Source organism: Stomoxys calcitrans, chromosome 2 (genome assembly GCF_963082655.1).
Source record: "Stomoxys calcitrans chromosome 2, idStoCalc2.1, whole genome shotgun sequence".
NCBI lineage: Eukaryota > Metazoa > Arthropoda > Insecta > Diptera > Muscidae > Stomoxys > Stomoxys calcitrans.
This window is the reverse complement of record NC_081553.1, coordinates 13,234,850-13,253,913: the sequence shown is the minus strand read 5'-3', so window position 1 is coordinate 13,253,913 and position 19,064 is coordinate 13,234,850. Positions and strand designations below refer to the sequence as shown.

Below are 19,064 nucleotides of genomic sequence, written 5' to 3'. Positions count from 1 at the left end.
CAACCTAGAATATCGAAAAGTAATAAATTGAAGATTTTCACAGCATGCTCTAGATCAATAATGTTTTATGCTTCACAAATATGGGGTTTCCAGAAATATGAATGTGTGGAGAAACTGCTAAGATTTTTCATTAAAAAAATGTTGTACCTTCCAAATAATACGCCAAACTATATCATACACTTAGAAACTGGTCTACCCACTTTATATATGTCTACGTTAAAGAATCATTTTTGTTATGTCAGCAGAGTTCTGCGTTTAGGATCACACAGATTGCCACGAGTACTTGCAGAAAAAGTTTTGGAGTTGAAAATATATTGGGCGAAAGAATGGTCAAATATATGCGAAAAGATACAATACTTTCCTCCCAATCATAACGTCCCCGTTTGTTATTATTGGAAGGAGATTATTGACAATTTGAGTACTCACGAACGTAATGATTTTTGTAGCAGTGCAAATAACTCGCAATTCCATGATCTTTATTCTTGCTTACAATACAGTCAAATCCCTTCTTGTACTGCAGATCTATCTGCATATGCAACAGGTTTGATTATAAAAGCTAGAGGTGGCCTGCTTGACTTGAATGCCAAACATTTCACTGGAAGAAATAACTCAAATGTATTTTGTTCAATTTGTAATTTAAACCAGCCCGAAGACACATTACATTTTATTGGAGCTTGCCCTATTTTAGCAGAATACAGAACAATATTTTTTGGCAAGCGTGTTCTTGAAGAGAGTGAAGTTATTCAGATACTAAATGGCACGAATTTTCTTTCACTGTACAAATATATTATTGCAAGTTGTAAATATAGAAAATTAATTCTAAATGAATACAATATCTAATCACATTTGAATTCTTTTTATTGTATAACTTAATATGAGAAAATGGCAAACAGCAAATCGCTAAGCCAAACATAGATGTAGAATACGAATCATTTATATATAATTTATCGAGGAAGTAACATAAGCAATTTGTAAACTCATCTATTAATTAAATAAAAAAAAAAAAAAAATTGATGTAGCTGCCATATAAACCGATCTGGGGTCTTGACTTCTTGAGCCACTAGAGGTCGCAATTCTTATCCGATTTGGCTAAAATTTGTCACAAAGTGTTTTGTTATGATTTTCAACAACTGTGCCGATTATGTTTCAAATCTGTCCATAAGCTGCTACAGCTGTCATATAAACCGATCTGGGGTCTTGACTTCTTGAGCTTATAGAGGGCGCAGTTCTCATCCGATTTGGCTGAAATTTTCCACGACGAGTTTCGTTATGACTTCCAACAATATGTCAAATATGGTCTGAATCAGTCTTTAGCCTGATACATCTCCCCTATAAACCAATCTCCCTATTTTTCTACTTGAACCCCTAAAAGGCCCAATTCTTAATCGATTTGGGTGAATTTTTACACATAGACTTCTACTGTGGTCTCCAACATTCAATTCAATTAGCATAGCAATTCTTTTCTTTTCTTTTATCTTTTGTTTGTCTAAAAGGAGATACCGGGAAAGAACTCGACAAATGCGATCCGTGGTGGAGGGTATATAAGATTCGGCCCGGCCGAACTTAGCACGCTTTTACTTATAAAGGGTGATTTTTTTGAGGTAGGATTTTCATGCATTAGTATTTGACAGATCACGTGGGATTTCAGACATGGTGTCAAAGAGAAAGATGCTCAGTATGCTTTGACATTTCATCATGAATAGACTTACTAACGAGCAACGCTTGCAAATCATTGAATTTTATTACCAAAATCAGTGTTCGGTTCGAAATGTGTTCATTCACCGTAACGTTGCGTCCAACAGCATCTTTGAAAAAATACGGTCCAATGATTCCACCAGCGTACAAACCACACCAAACAGTGCATTTTTCGGGATGCATGGGCAGTTCTTGAACGGCTTCTGGTTGCTCTTCACTCCAAATGCGGCAATTAAGACTTTTTTACGTAGCCATTCAACCAGAAATGAGCCTCATCGCTGAACAAAATTTGTCAAAATTTGAACACATTTCGAACCGAACACTGATTTTGGTAATAAAATTCAATGATTTGCAAGCGTTGCTCGTTAGTAAGTCTATTCATGATCAAATGTCAAAGCATACTGAGCATCTTTCTCTTTGACACCATGTCTGAAATCCCACGTGATCTGTCAAATACTAATGCATGAAAATCCTAACCTCAAAAAAATCACCCTTTACTTATTTTATTTTATATTAATTTTATTTTTTTTAGCATTCACATATATTCAAGCGATGGCAACACTGTTCAGTTGTTTGCCCCAAGATGAGAGTGAAAAAAATGAGAGCGAAAGCGCTGAATAGAATTTTTAACAACATATTCAGAAGAACTGTTAATAGAGGTAGATAGCATGGTTTTTGTTGCTGTAAAAGAAGTTAAGGACAAATATGTTATGGAGGTCTTGCATTCATTGATAAACTGCTAACCCAATGACACAGACCTACTCACCAAAATCACTCACCCACACTCTCACGGATGCACACCCCCATATTAAAAAAAACAACAACCTAGGACTATGCCAATGAAAGTAGTGAGAATGCCTTAGAAAAAAAAAACAATTTGCGTATACGTTTTCCTTCTGGGAGTGTGTAATGGCCATAAGCATTACCGACGTATGGATGGATGGTCGGTTGTTTTGAATGAATGCTTGAATGGATGGATGGTTAGCTTAGTTATCAGTATTGTTTTGTGTATTTTTGTAGGATGAAACTCTCACTTTGCTTATGATGTGGCAAATAACACTTCATTCGCATACACACACACATTGGAGAATATTTCGAAAATTAAAAAAAAAACATCAGCATCAATGTCAACATCAACTTAGACTTTGCCCTCTCGAAAAAGCAAAATGAACACAAAATGGCATGACAGTCAATAAACGCAGAGACCGGAGACTATCCTTAAGGGATTAATCGTTTCGTAAAATGAATAAAACCATGCATGCCACACTTAGATTATATTTCTATTTTTTTTTGCTCCAGAACCGAATGAGCAGTAATGAAACTCTTGGATGAAGACATTTGAATTATTATTACCGTTCGTTGATGTTTTACCCATAATGTCACCCAGGGGTATAGAATTCTACACACACACCCAAACACACATTGTGTACAAATGTCATATGTAATTCTTGGTATGTGGCTTTAGAGCTGTTAGATTTTCGCTCGACAGCAGGTCGCTAAGGCTGACCCTAATACGTCTTTAGAATTACTTTTAAATTTGTTTTTTTTTTTCTTCGAAAACAATTTGGTAAGGGAATAGAATTAATTGAAGCGATTCTGTAAAACAATCTATTAGTAAGGAGTTGGTGCGGAGCAATATAAAAAGAAATTTCAATATTAAGATTTTAATTTTCAACAGAAGACTACATTACAATTAAATGTACCTTAGTTTCTATGACAGTTCAGAAGCAAACAAAATTTGACCGCCAAAGAAGGAAAATTGCTTGGAGCTGCAAATACATATTTGCCCTCAAGAACATTGCTTTAAAGAACAGGGGGCAAACTTCTCACCATATCAATAAGTCATTTCCGATTCAAGTTGAGGCTCAATGATAAGAGAGCTGCACTGCGAAAAAATGGCTGCAGTACCATTTTATACCCACCACCATAGGATGAGGCCACCGTAGCGCAGAGGTTAGCATGTCCGCCTATGGCGCTGAACGCCTGGGTTCGAATTCTGGCGAAACCATCAGAAAAAATTTTCAGCGGTGCCTTTCCGCTTCTCATATATCAATAACTTCTCATATATCAATAAGTCATTTCCGATTCAAGTTGAGGCTCAATGATAAGAGTCCTGCAGTGCGACTCCCCTTTGGGGTGAAGCTTTTACAAGGCTGCTGTACCATTTTATACTCACCACCATAGGATGAGGCCACTGTAGCGCAGAGGTTAGCATGTCCGCCTATGACGCTGAACCACTGGGTTCGAATCCTGGCGAGACCATCAGAAAAAAATTTCAGCGGTGGCTTTCTCCTCCCAGTGCTGGCAACATTTGTGAGGTAATATGCTATGTAAAACTTCTCTCCAAAGAGGTGTCGCACTGCGGCACGCCGTTCGGACTCGGCTATAAAAATAAGGCCCCCTTATCATTGAGCTCAAACTTGAATCGGACTGCACTCATTGATATGTGAGAAGTTTGCCCCTGTTCCTTAGTGGAATGTTCATGGCCAAAATTTGTAATTTGCCATTGGATGAAGGTATACTAATTTTATCTTTCCGTTTGTAACACCTCAAAATATTTGTCTAAAACCCCATAAAGTATATATTCTTGATCGTCATGACGTTCTGAGTCAATCTACCCATGTCCGTCCGTCTGTCGAAATCACGATAGCCGTCGTACATGTAGAGCTAGCCGCTTGAACTTTTGCACAGATATTCACCATTGATGTCGGTTGCTGGGTATTGAAAATGAGCCATATCGGTTCAGATTAACGATTTAACTTCTTGAGCCGCTGGAAGCCGCAATTTTTGTACGATTTGGCTAAAATTTTGCATGTAGTGTTCTGCTACGACTTTCTGTGTTCTGCTACGACTAACTGTATGAAGTAGGGTCTAAATCGGTCTATAACCTGATATAGCTCCCATACAAACCGATCTCGCGATATGACTTCTTCAGCCCTTGCAAGCTGCAATTTTTGTACGATTTTGCTGAAATGATGCATTTGGTGTTATGTTGTGACTTTTAACAGCTTCCCCAAGAACGGTCTAAATCGCTTTATAACCTGATGTAGCTCCCATATAAACCAATCTCACAATTTGACTTCTTGAGCAATTACAAGCCGCAATTTTTGTCCGATTTGGTTGAAATTTTGCATATAGTGTTCTGTTATGTTATCTATCGATTTGACTTCTTAAGCACATACATGCCGCAATTGTTGTCCGATTTGGCTAAAATTTTGCAAATGGTGTTCTGTTACGACTTCTAACAATTGTGCTAAGAACGGTCCTTACTTTACTTATCTTAATTGGCTTTGCCATAATATTTGTTCCACTAGCCGAAGTAGAATAGCGTTCCATGCGCCTCGATCTTCTGCGCTCATTCTAAAATCTCTGACACCAAGTTTCGCTGTGTCTCCCACCACTTGATCTTTCCATTGGGATTTTGGTCTTGCCGGTTTGCATTTACCACCGTGTTTGCCTTCAAAAGACTTCTCTGCTGGAGCTTCTTCATCCATTCTGACAACATGACCTAGCCAACGCAGCCGTTGTATTTTGATGCGTGTAACTATGCTATAGTCATCATACAGCTCAAACAGCTCGTGGTTCATACGTCGCCTATATTCTCCATTAACGCAATCTGGTCCATATATTTTACGAAGAAGCTTTCTCTCAAATATTCCAAGCACTGACTCATCTGCTTTCACAAGTACCCATGCTTCACTACCATATAACAGCAAGGGAAGTATCAGTGTCCTGTATCGTATAATCTTCATCTGTCGAGAGGTGGCCTTATTTCTAAACTGCTTACTTAGTCCAAAGTACCAGTTTTATTCTTCGCTTAATCTCAAAACTGGTGTCATTCGTTTCGGTTACGGCGATGCCGAGGTAGATAAAGTTACTGACTGTCTCAAAGTTGTGGTTCCCAACTTTCTCCATTTTCTTTATCTGCTCGGTTGTGGAAGGCTTTTTCGGAGTTGAAACCATCCATTTCGTCTTATCTCCATTTACTGCCAGACCCATTTTCACTGACTCTCTTTTGATTCTTTCAAAGGCAGCAGTTACTACTTCCGGTGACCGACCTATGATATCGATGTCGTCGGCATAGGCGAGTAGCAGGTGTTCTCATGTGATTAGTGTGCCATATCTATTCACATCTGCATCTCGTATAATCTTCTTAGCAGGATATTAAAGAGATCACATGATAGGCTGTCGCCTTGTCTGAAACCTCGTTTGGTATTAAATGGGTCGGAGAGATTCTTTCCTATTCTTACTGAGGAACGTATCAGCAAGTATCATCCTGCAGAATCGTATTAATTTGGCAGGGATAACAATCTCAGACATGGCTTGAAATACCTTTGAACATAAAGGTGTATCGAAGGCGGCTTTGTAGTCAACAAAGGGCTGGTAGGTGTTGATTTGTCCTTCTCGGATCTTTTCCAGGATTTGGCGCTGTGTGAAAATCTGATCTGAGGGTGGAATTACTCGATCTAAAGGCGCATTGATAGGGCACAATTATCTCATTGACTATAGGTTTCAATCTTTCACACAGTACGCTTGAGAGTATATTGTATGCGATGGGCAGGAGACTTATTCCTCTGTAGTTGGCACATTCCGTCTTGTCTCCTTTCCTGTGTACGGGACATAGTATGCTGAGGTACCAATCATCGGGTATGTGTTCTTCTAGCCAGATTGCGCAGATAAGCTGATGCCTATGCCTTATCAGCGTGTCGCCTCCGGTCTTAAATATTTCAGTGGGTAACCCGTCGGCTCCTGCTGCCTTGTTGTTCTTTAGTCGGGTCACTGCTACTTGGACCTCATTCTGACTAGGAGGTAAACATTCTATACGATCATCAGGGATTGGTTCTGCAGTATCCTTTTCGCCACCAACGTCGGTCGGGCAGTTGGGTAAAATGTTCTGTCCATATCCTCAGCATGTTATCTGTGTCAGTTACCAGATTTTCATCTTTGTCTCTGCAGGAGGATGTGCCTGCACCAAAGCCATCGGTTTGATGTTTAATTCTTTGGTAGAATTTCCGGACTTCATTCTGACTCCTGTACATCTCAATTCGCTCATACTCACGTCCTTCCAATTTATTTCTATACCCACCACCGAAAGATGGGTATAAATATCCATTTCCGACCCTATAAAGTATATATATTCTTAATCAGTGTAAAAATCTACGACCATCTAGACGTGTCCGTCTGTCTGTCTGTTGAAATCACTCTACAGTCATTTAAAATTGAGATACTGAGCTGATAGTTGCCACAGATTCTTTATTTTGTCCATAAGCAGGTTAAGTTCGAACATGGGCTACATCGGACTATATTTTAATATAGCCCCCATATAGACCGATCCGCCGATTTAGGGTCTTAGGCCCATAAAAGCTACATTTAATATCCAATTTTGCTGAATTTTTGTGTTAGGCCCTTCGACATCCCTCGTCAATTTGGCCCACATCGGTTCAGATTTGGATAAAGCTGCCATATAGACCGATCCGCCTATTTTGGGTCTTAGGGCCATAAAACCCACGTTTATATTCCGATTTTGGGAACAGAGAGTTGTGTAAGGCACTTCAACATTCTTCGTAAATTTGGCCCAGATCGGTTAAAATTTGGATATAGATGCCATATAGACCGATCCACCGATTTAGGGTATTAGGGCCATAAAAGCCACATTTATTGCCCGATTTTGCCAAAATTTGGGACAGTTAGTTGTGTTAGGTCCCTCGACATACTTCTTCAATTTCAGATCAGTTCAAATTTGGATATAGCTATCATATAGACCGATCTCTCGATTTAAGGTTTTTGGCCCATAAAAGGCGCATTTATTTTCCGATTTTGCTGAAATTTGGGACAGTGAGTTTTGTTAGGCCTTTTGACATCCTTGTTAATTTGGCCCAGATCGGTTCAGATTTGGTTACAGCTGCCATATAGACCGATCCTCCGATTTAGGGTCTAGGCCCATAAAAGCCACATTTATTGTCCGATTTTGCCAAAATTTGGTACAGTTAGTTGTGTTAGGTCCCTCGACATACTTCTTCAATTTCAGATCAGTTCAAATTTGGATATAGCTATCATATAGACCGATCTCTCGATTTAAGGTTTTTGGCCCATAAAAGGCGCATTTATTTTCCGATTTTGCTGAAATTTGGGACAGTGAGTTGTGTTAGGCTCTTCAACATCTTACTTTTGTTTTGCCCAGATCGGTCCAGATTTGGATATAGGTGCCATATAGACCGATCTCTCGATTTAGGGTCTACGGCCCATAATATTCACATTTATTGTCCATTTTTACTGAAATTCGGGACAGTGAGTTGTCTTAGGACTTTTGACATATTTCTTCAATTTGGCTCTGATCGGAACAGATTTGGATATAGCTGCGATATAGACCGATTTCTGGATTTAAGGTTTTTGGCCCATAAAATGCGCATTCATTGTCCAATGTCGCCGAAATTTGGGGCAGTGAGTTTAATTAAGCCCCTTGACATACCTCTGCAATATGGGACTGATCGGTCCAGATTTGGATATAGCTGCCACTTAGACCGATATCTCGATTTAAAGTCTTGGCCCCATAAAAAGCGCATTTATAGTCCGATTTAACTGAAATTTGACACAATGACTCATGTTAGGCTCTTCGACATCCCTGTCGCTTATGGTTCAGATCGGTTTATTTTTAGATATAGCTTCCGTACTTATTAATATTTGGTCCAAATCGGAACATATTTCGATATAACTGCTATGGGGCATAAGGTATGCATTTTTTGTCGGATTTTGACGACATGTGGTTTACATATATACCCGAGGTGGTGGGTATCCAAAGTTCGGCCCGGCCGAACTTTTTGGTTTTTTACTTGTTCTTATTGCGAAATAGACGTTTCTCCTCTCTCCTTTTTTCATGATACTGATTTTCGAAAGGAGAGTCTCAGTGAGGGATCTGGTGGTAGTGGCTCTTAATTAAATACTGAGCGCCCTTGTCATCTGAGTTATTGGCGCCTTAAAAAAACCAATGGCCAACATCAGCGTCTGTTCCCTGGTTAGGGGCGGCTGGAGGCGAGCGTCGGATCTTGGATCAAGCGGCTCGCCACAACGAGGGATATATGGGCAATCCCACAAACCCATGCGGTTGGGGCGCTGGGCCAGTAACCCGCCCCCGGAAATCTCTGAGAACTACTATGAGAAACAAAGAAATTTTGCATGTAGATTTCTATTATGACTTCCAACTGCTGCGTCAGGTACGCTCATCGGTCTATAATCTGATATAGTTCCCATATAAAAGTCTCTCCTGCTTTGACTTCTTGAATCCATACAAGCAGCAGTTTTTCTCCGATTTGGCTGAAATTTTGCATGTAGTCTTCGGTTATGACTTCCAACGGATGCGGTGTGCTGCTACGATTTTCAGCAACTCCCATATAAACTGATCCCCCGATTTGACTTCTTGAGCCCTTACAAGTCGCAATTTTTGTCCGTTTTGGCTACAATGTTGCATGTGTTGTTCTGTTGCGACTTCTAACAACTGTGCCAAATCAATCTATAACTTGATGTAGATCCCTTATAAACCGGCCTCTCGATTATCCTTGTTTGGTTCGTAGAAGCTTAAATTTTTGCTAGTTTGGTATGTAGAATAAAATAATGCCCTTTAACTAAATTTATTTTGCATAAATTTTTTGCGGAAACCCTAGCACACTTTTACTTGTTTTCAAATTGAACAGTACCCCATATATGTCGCCATCATTGGGAGGGGTTTAAAACCAAAGAAAAAAAATGGTTTAAGGGTTGACTAATCACACATTCAGCAAATTGTTTGACAAACCCTTTTGGTATTGCCTACAACTAATATGTAGGCCTTTTATTTTGTCGCTTTGTGTAACCATAGTCTTAAGGCTGGTCCTTCATCATAATATTGATACATGTTCATGTTTCATTTGGTTCTGAAATCAAAATTCACAAAATGTTTTGCCTTCATATCGAAAACGAAAAACACCATACATATGATTATTTAAACAATAATTTATTGTGTGTCTTTTGTGAAGACGGTCGAATATTATGTGACCATTTGTATTGTCCCTGTCCGGAATACTTGCAATGAATTTGTAAGAACAACATGTTAACGATAATGATCATCATAATGCTGGGAAAACAAGGAGACTAGTTTTGTCCTTTCTTAGAAAAAAAGAAGATTGTGATACAAAACGATTGAACGATACAACTACTAACGCCATTGAAAGCAGTCTATTGTTACAGATTGTTTTCTAGTCTCTCTTTGTGCTTTTTTGAGTTCTTTGAAAAAGTCCTTTTATGGCAAATTGTGAACTTGATTCCAATGTCAAAGTCTCAGTTACATCAGTCAGCCATAGTGCCTGGGTAATGCCCACGGTGGACGTTGCTACATTTCGTTCTTTTGAGTGTTGAGTCTCTTCCGTACATTTTTGCGTTAGTATTTGTTATCGCTTGTCTGCATGCGCTTGTGGATGAAATTATATCGTTGGCATTTTATTTCAATTACCATCTTTTATTTTGTCTTTTTTCTTCCAACTTTTTGCTCCCTTCTAAAAGACATGCAAAAAGTCTAGAATTTGTTTTTATCTGAGTTGTTTTAAACAAGAAGAAAGTGTTGAGTTTTACTGGATATAGTAATGGACAGATTTGGCACAAAATTTTTGGGTCAAGTTGCATTTTGTTTTTTATGAATCGTTTATCATTGCTCCTTGAAATGACAGAAACATTTGCGTGTGTTAATAACCCTGATTTACAGTTTAACAAATAAATCGGACACTGGCTACACAAAGAAATTCATAATTTCAGAGGAAAAACAAACAACGGTAGAGCATATTGAGACCTAAGCATTAAAGAAGTGCAAAATAAATTAGGAAAGGTAAAAGTCAGTCGTTGGTGCCTATGTTATGAGCCTATGTAATGAGCTTTAGCATAGCTTCACAAAAAATAGTCAAAAGTCGTTAAATCAGGCGGCCAATTGACCGGCTCGAACGAGAAATGAAATGTTCACCGAACTCGCCTCTCAATAAGTTCATACGATCTTGAATCTTGACTTATTTAGCCGCCAGAGGACTCAATTCTTATCCGATTTGGCTGAAATTCAACATGAGATTTTTCGTTATGACTTTCAACAACTGTGCTGGGTTTGGTCCAAATCGGTCCATAACCTGATATAGCTGCCATATAAGCCGATCTTGACTTCTTGAGCCGCTATAGGGCGCAATTATTAACTGATTTGGGTTAAATTTTGTACAACGGCTTCTCCCCTCAACATACGTGTCAAATATGGTCTCAATCAGTCTATAACCTTATACAGCTCCCCTCTAAAACCATCTCCCTATTTTACTTTTTGAGCCCCTAAAGGGCAAAATCCTTATTCGATTTGGCTGAAATTTTACACAACGACTTCTACTGTGGTCTCCAACATTCATTCCATTGGGGTCCGAATGGGACCACAACTTGATATAGCTTTAATAGCATAGCACTTCTTATCTTTTATCCTTTCCTTTGCTTGCCTAAAAAGAGACACCGGGAAAAGAACTCGTCAAATGCGATCCATGGTGGTGGGTTCCTAAGATTCGGTCCGGCCGCTTTTACTTGTTGCTACCTATTATCTTCATTTAAAATCTAATCGAAAGTTTTGCTGGCTAAGTGAAATGGTTTCAGTTAATGAATTTTCTGTTAAAGAGAATAATAAAAGAAGCTTCCTTAATGCAAGTATCGCACTTAGTTAAGTGAAAGAGAGTAACATTAAACATTAAATTCTCTGGAAATGATGGCAAACCTAAGGTTCGCAATATCAAATTAAAGTCTTTTGTTTTTTAGTGAACAAAAAAGGAATGTGGAAATGCTGAGACGTGTTTTAAAAGAATGCGAGCATATACTATGAAGCTAAACGCCTGGGTTGAAATCCTGTTGAGAACATTAGTCGGGCGGAGCCAACTATAAAATAACCTACACCACCGAGTCTACGTAATTCTTTAAATAAATAGCACTTATATTCAAATCTAGTCAGACTTTACTTTTGCATACCTATTGAAATATCGAATAGAACCTTCTACGATGGTACGAAAATTATGGCTTCTACAGCCTTAAAAGTTATCTGGTTCAATTTTGATGATTTTTTTTTCATGTAGTGCGAAGTCAAATAAAGGACCTCCTGAAAAATTTTCTAAGGATGGGACCAAAATTGTGGCTGCTACAGCCACAATATATGGGGCTATATTTAAATCTGGGCCGAGTTTTTTCAAAATCAACAGCGTTCTTCCGTGGACCAAAAAAGAGACTTCTATTTTGTGAAAATGGACAACAAATGCGACCTGTACCTTGAATACAAGAATATATAGACAGACAGACAGACAGACAGACGGACATAGCTGAATCGAATCAGGAAGTAAGACAGACAGACGGATATAGTTGAATCGGCTCAAGAAGTAATTCTTATCCGATCTGTATACTTATCGATGGGTTTAGCTCTTCTCCTTCTTAGCGTTGCAAACAAATGCACAAATCTATAAATCTGGCGACCTTACATGGTCCTAATGCTGGCGACCATGTAAAATCTTCTCCACAAAGAGTTGTTGCACTGCGGCACACCGTTAGGACTCGCCTATAAAAAGGAGGCCCTTATCATGGAGCTTAAACTTGACTCGGGCATCACTCAGTGATATATGAGAAGTTTGCCATTATGCCTTAAACGAATATTCATTGGCTAATTTTCATTGCGTTTTTACAACATTTTGATACCTTATGCATCATACTGATCGAATTGAAAATATAGGTCACCTCTGTGTAATTAATGCACTTCCAATGAAGTATTCTATGTAATTTTAAAATTGTGAAAGACTTTTAGTTTTCTTTACTTCCGGCGAATCAACAAAACAAAGCACAACGGCCAGACACACACACACACATATACAAACGCCTATTTGCTTTTTGACGAGTGTGTTATACGCCTTTAAAGCTATAAAGAAAAGTAGAAGATGAAAAAGAAATTGAGAGGAACTGCAAGAATTGTGTGCAACCGGAAGAACGTTTTACTCCTTGCCATTTGTGTGGTTCATGCAACATTGAGTAGTAGCACTTACATTTCATAAATTTCCACGGAACTTTACCACGAACATTGTTTTCGCTTAGAAGAGGAATGAACGGTGGTGCAAAACACGAAAAGACTAACAATGTTATCGTACATTTAGTTGCTAGCTATTTTCTTTTGTTCTCATTTCCTTGGAAACATTTTAGCAAAACAGAAATTGACATACAATGTTGTAGAACAGGAGATATGAACAGTAGCTGAACTTCGACGTGTAGTGCAAAACGCGCATGAAACCAACATACACCTTGAGTACTAGTATGTAAAGAACTTTAATTGAGTAAAGTAGAATTTTCTTTTCGCTTCGGAACTGATTGAACATGTTTGGTCAACAAGGGTATAACAAAGGATTACCAAGTAAAAGGGCGTTAAGTTTGGACATGTTATAAAGGGTGATTTTTTTGAGGTTAGGATTTTCATGCATTAGTATTTGACAGATCACGTGGGATTTCAGACATGGTGTCAAAGAGAAAGATGCTCAGTATGCTTTGACATTTCATCATGAATAGACTTACTAACGAGAAACGCTTGCAAATCATTGAATTTTATTACCAAAATCAGTGTTCGGTTCGAAATGTGTTCATTCACCGTAACGTTGCGTCCAACAGCATCTTTGAAAAAATACGGTCCAATGATTCCACCAGCGTACAAACCACACCAAACAGTGCATTTTTCGGGATGCATGGGCAGTTCTTGAACGGCTTCTGGTTGCTCTTCACTCCAAATGCGGCAATTTTGCTTATTTACGTAGCCATTCAACCAGAAATGAGCCTCATCGCTGAACAAAATTTGTCAAAATTTGAACACATTTCGAACCGAACACTGATTTTGGTAATAAAATTCAATGATTTGCAAGCGTTGCTCGTTAGTAAGTCTATTCATGATGAAATGTCAAAGCATACTGAGCATCTTTCTCTTTGACACCATGTCTGAAATCCCACGTGATCTGTCAAATACTAATGCATGAAAATCCTAACCTCAAAAAAATCACCCTTTAGTTATGAACCGTACTTGTTATGACTATTGGAAGTCAAAAAAAAACCACATTTAAAATTTTAGCTAAATAACCATGCCTTCAAGAGGATCAGGAAGTCAAATCGGGTGACCGGTTGATATGGCAGCTATATCAGGTTAAAAACGTATATCGATTATACTTGGCATGGTTGGGGGAATACATTAAACTATATGTTCAAAATTTCAGTCAAATCGGGTAGTAATCATGCCCTCTAGAGGCTCAAAAAGTCAAATCCGAAAATCAGTTTACATGGCAGCTATATCAGGTTATGAACAAACTTGGAACATATTAAGCACAGTTTTTGGATATCAAAACAAAACACTTTGTGCAAAATTCCAGCCCAATCGAATAAAAATTGCGCCCTCAACAGGCTTAAGAAGTCAAGATCCAAGAACAATTTGTATGGCAGCTATATCAGGCAATGAATCGATTTGAAGCATTCTCGGCACGGTTGAGTATTGCGCCCTCTAGAGGCTCAAGAAGTCAAGATCCGAGATAGGTTTATATGACAGCTGCACCAGGTTGTGAACCGATCTAGACCATTCTTAACTCAGCTATTAGAAGTTAGAATAGAATAGCTCATGCAAAAATTGTAATTTGTTGTAAATGCTCTAGAGCCTATTGCGCCCTCTAGAGGCTCAAGAATTCAAAATCCGAGTTAGGATTATATGGCAGATATATCAAAACATGAACCGATATGGTCGTTTTACAATCACAACAAGCCTACACTGAAAGGAAGTCCTTGTGCAAAAATTTAAAGCGCGAAGCTTTACCCTTCGATCCTTGGCGTGCTTTCGACAGACGGGCGGACATGGCTCAATCGACTCAGAATATCAAGAGGATCAACAATACATACTTTGTTGGGCCACTGAACATTATTTCGATGAGATACCAACGGAATTACGAAATAAGTATACACGCATCGTATTATGGAGGTTATAATCAAGGAAAAAGGCGTTAAGTGCGGCCGGGCCGAACTTTGGAGACCCACCACCTCGGGTATATATGTAAACCACGTTTCATCAAAACCCGGTGACAAATGCCTAACATAAGTCACTGTGTAAAATTTCAGTGAAATCGGATTATAAATGAGCCTTTTATGGGGCCAAGACTTTTAGTTGAAATATCGGAAAATATGGAAGACCATAACGCAACTCACTTTCTCAAATTTCGCAGAAATCGGACAATAAATGTGCCTTCTATGGGCCCAAAACCATATTGCAGAAGTATATCGAGGGGCTTAACTTAGTTCTTTGTCCCAAATTTCGGCGACATCGGACAATAAATGCGCATTTTATGGACCCAAAACCTTAAATAGAGAGATCGGCCTATATGGAAGCTATATACAAATCTGGACCGATCTGTGCCATATTGCAGAAGTATGGCGAGGGGCTTAACCTAACTCACTGTCCCAAATTTTGGCAAAATCGGACAATAAATGCGCCTTTTATGGGCGCAAGACCTTAAATCGAGAGATCGGTCTATATGACAGCTATATCCAAATCCGGACCGATCTGAGCCAAATTGAAGAAGGATGTCGAAGGGCCTAACACAACTCAATGTCCCAATTTTCAGCAAAATCGGATAATAAATATGGTTGTTATGGGCCTAAGGCCCTAAATCGGAGGATCGGTCTAATGACAGCTATATCCAAATCCGGACCGATCTGAGCCAAATTGAAGAAGGATGTCGAAGGGCCTAACACAACTCATTGTCAAAAATTTCAGCAAAATCGAATAATAAATGTGGCTTTTATGGGCCTAAGACCCTAAATCGGAGGATCGGTCTATGTGGCAGCTATATCCAAATCTAGACCGACCTAGGCCAAATTAAAAAAGAAGATCGAAGGGCTTAACACAACTCACTGTCCCAAGTTTCTGCAAAATCGGATAGTAAATGTGGCTTTTATGTGCCTAAGACCCGAAATCGGCGGATCGGTCTATATGACAGCTATATCCAAATCCGGACCGATCTGGGCCAAATTGAAGAAGGATGTCGTAGGGCCTAACGCAACACACTGTTCCAAATTTCAGCAAAATCGGATAATAAATGTGGCTTTTATGGGCCTAAGACCCTAAATCGGCGGATCGGTCTATATGAGGGCTATATCAAGATATAGTCCGATATAGTCCATCTTCGAACTCAACCTGCTTATGGACAGAAAACGAATCTGTGCAAAGTTTTAGATCAATATCTCTTTTTTTAAAGACTGTAGCGTGATTTCAACAGACAGACGGACGGACAGATGGACGGACAGACAGACGGACAGACAGACGGACAGACGGACGGACAAACGTACAGACGGACGGACGGACAGACAGACAGACAGACGGACGGACAAACGTACAGACGGACGGACAGGCGGATGGACATACAGACGGACAGGCAGATGGACAGGCGGACGGACAGGCGGACGGACAGACTGATGGACGGACGGACGAAAAGACGGACGAAAGGACGGACAGACGGATAGACAGACAGACGGACGGAGGATCGGACAGACAGACAAACGGACGGACATGGATTGATCATCTTAGATTTTTACAACGATCAAGAATATATATACTTTACTAGCTGACCCCGGCCCACTCCGCTGCGCCTTCTTTTACTTTATATGGAACAAAAGTTTCCTTGGAATGTTTTGTTTCGACAATTAAGGAGCATTTAGTGAAATACCATGCTACGAAAATAGTATATCGCTTTACTAAGAGTTTAACAGTATAAGTGCCTTCCTCTGGATCCCATATGATCTTAATTGGTCTACAAATTTAAGTTTGGATGTAAGGTATACTCCATTCTTAAAATACTTTATTTCAGCCCGATATTCTCATGATATCTGATTTAGGGGTGTTTTAGGGGGTGAGGTAGTTCCCCAGACACTTGGCCTTGAAAAAAATAGCCCGTCGTGCTCTTCTTTCAAATACTATTTATTTAAACCCCATATTGCCATTGGTTTAGGGGAGTTTACACGATGAGGCGTCCCCCAAACAAATGGCCCCAAAATTGGTTATCAAATTCGTTTTCTAATCTCGAATACCTTATATTAGAGCCACATATTGGCATGGTCGAAAAATGTTTACCCTTTGGTGGGTGTTTTGGGAAAGGGGTGATGCCCTAGATACATGGTCCTAAATTTGGATATCAAATACGTATTCTACTCGCAAATACCTTTATTTGAGCCCCATATTGCGATGGTCATTGCTGTATGTAAGGTTTTTTGGGAAAGGGGTAGACTCCCAGAAAATTGTTCCCGAAAGTGGGTGGGTATCAATTCTTGCTATACCCCCCCAATACCTTTCATTTAAGTTCCACATTGACATGGTCGGTAAATATGCCCAATTTAGGGGTGTTTTGGGGACTGGGGTGGTCCCCCGAACACTAAACCCGGAAAATATATCAGCAACGTGCTCTAAATTTCACATATCCATATATCATTTATTTGAACTCTATATTGCCCATGGCTTCAAAATTGGATATCAAATTCGTCTTTTTATCTCATTTAAACTCCTTATTGCAAAAGTCAGCATATATGTCCGGTTTGGGGTGTTGGCCCTAAAAACTATGAATATTTAGTTCCACTCTCTTTAAGACCAAAAATGTCTTGGTGAGCAAATACGTATTTGGGGGTTGTTATGGTGGTGGGACGTTCCCTACGCAGTTGGTCCCAAATGTTGATTTCAGATACGTGGTCTACTCCCAAATACCTTTAATTTGAGCACCATATTTCCATAGTCGGCAAACATGACCGGCTGTGTTTCGGGGGATGTGGGCCTCTCAGTGAGTTGGCCTTGAAAATATGTATCGGATTCGTGTTCTACTTTAAAAACTCATATACCTCATATTGCAATAATCGGCAAATACTTCCATAGATACTTTTCCAGAATATTGATATCGGTTCGTGCTTAACTCTCAAAGACCATTCATTTGAGCCCCATATTACTATGGGTTCAAGTTTCCCTTTCAGCTTGAAAGACCTTTACTGCAAGCTTTTTATGCACTGTCATCCATTTATTATCAAAAGAAAAGGAAAAACAATGTTTCAGTTAAAATGAACAAAAAAAGTATTTAGCATTTGTTTTTTATTTAAGCTTCCAAGTTGGCTATGGCTTCATTAATAAACGAAGTGACAGCAAAGGTACCAACATAAAGACCAGGAAAGCCAACGCGTGCACAACCAACGGCTCTTGACACAATGCCACACAATTTGCCATTGGAGACAGCAGGACCACCCCTATCACCAACGCAGTGATCTTGCAGACCGGGCTTAGAGGCACAAAACATTGTTCCGGGTAAAGGATTCAAGACACTCTTGTAATAATTTGCACAGTTGGCACGTGTTAGTATGGGTACAAATATGGTGCGAATCTCTCCTGTAGGTTTGCTAGCAAATTCACTCTTTTGACCATATCCTGAGACCTGCATTATTTGGCCGGCCTTAAGGGGAACATCATTCAACGGAATTGTGGCAATATCATCACCTTCCAATGGTGTTTCCAACAGCATAACAGCCACATCCATTTTGGGGGTCTTCTCAGTATAGGAGGAATGTCGGGAAATCTTCAGGACTTTGCTTCTTACACCCGCATCACTGAGAGTGTCGGCTCCACCAACTACTTCGATGTCTGTGGCTTTGACGCCAGAAACACAACCAGCTGATGTTAACGCTATGTTATCCTTGATCAAAGATGCGCCGCAAATAAATTTATCGCCTTTCCAAATTTGAAGTAAATATGGAGCACTGGCAATGGGAATCGTATCCCCACCAACAATTCGGGCTTGTGCAGAAACTGTTGACGATGGTAAAAATACAAGCAGAAGAGCAGCCAGAACACTACCGAGACTTTTGACGAACATCGTGGTATAGAGTTTGTATCCGCAAGACATGGAGCTAAGGTTTTTGGTCTTTTTATACTAGGGTTAGTGGGATGCGGGCACAGTGGAAGATATTGATAGAACATTGAAGTTTATATATTTCGTTGAACAAAAAACCATGACATGAGTTTGAGATATAAATAAATAGAAGCACAAACACATATTAAATATGTTTTGTAATTATAAAACCACTAACGAAAGGCAAAAGTCGGGCGGTGCCGACTTTATAATACCCTACACCTACCCTATAAGTACAAAGTAAAAGCTATATCTAATTCTGTTGAAACTTTGAAAATCCTCGGCGTATTTTTAGTTCGAGCAAAGCAAGAGTGTTCAAACTGTAATAACCAAGGTTGACAAATGACAACCTTATTATAAATTATCCAAAATCTGACGAACGTATGCTCGTACATGGGA

The 19,064-nt window shown here is 39.4% G+C and overlaps 1 protein-coding gene across 1 annotated transcript; it reads right to left on the bottom strand.

The window, feature by feature from the left end:
* Window positions 1-17,858: 17,858 nt before the first annotated feature.
* LOC106080591 (seminase) lies at window positions 17,859-18,629 on the bottom strand. The gene has a single exon (XM_013242008.2). It carries the CDS (start codon window positions 18,627-18,629, stop codon window positions 17,859-17,861), a length of 771 nt encoding a protein of 256 aa, XP_013097462.2.
* Between the last annotated feature and the right edge of the window lie 435 nt (window positions 18,630-19,064).

Coding starts and splice junctions, on each gene's coding strand:
- LOC106080591 (XM_013242008.2), bottom strand. CDS start 18,629: ATGTTCGTCAAAAGTCTCGGTAGTGTTCTGGCTGCTCTTCTGCTTGTA.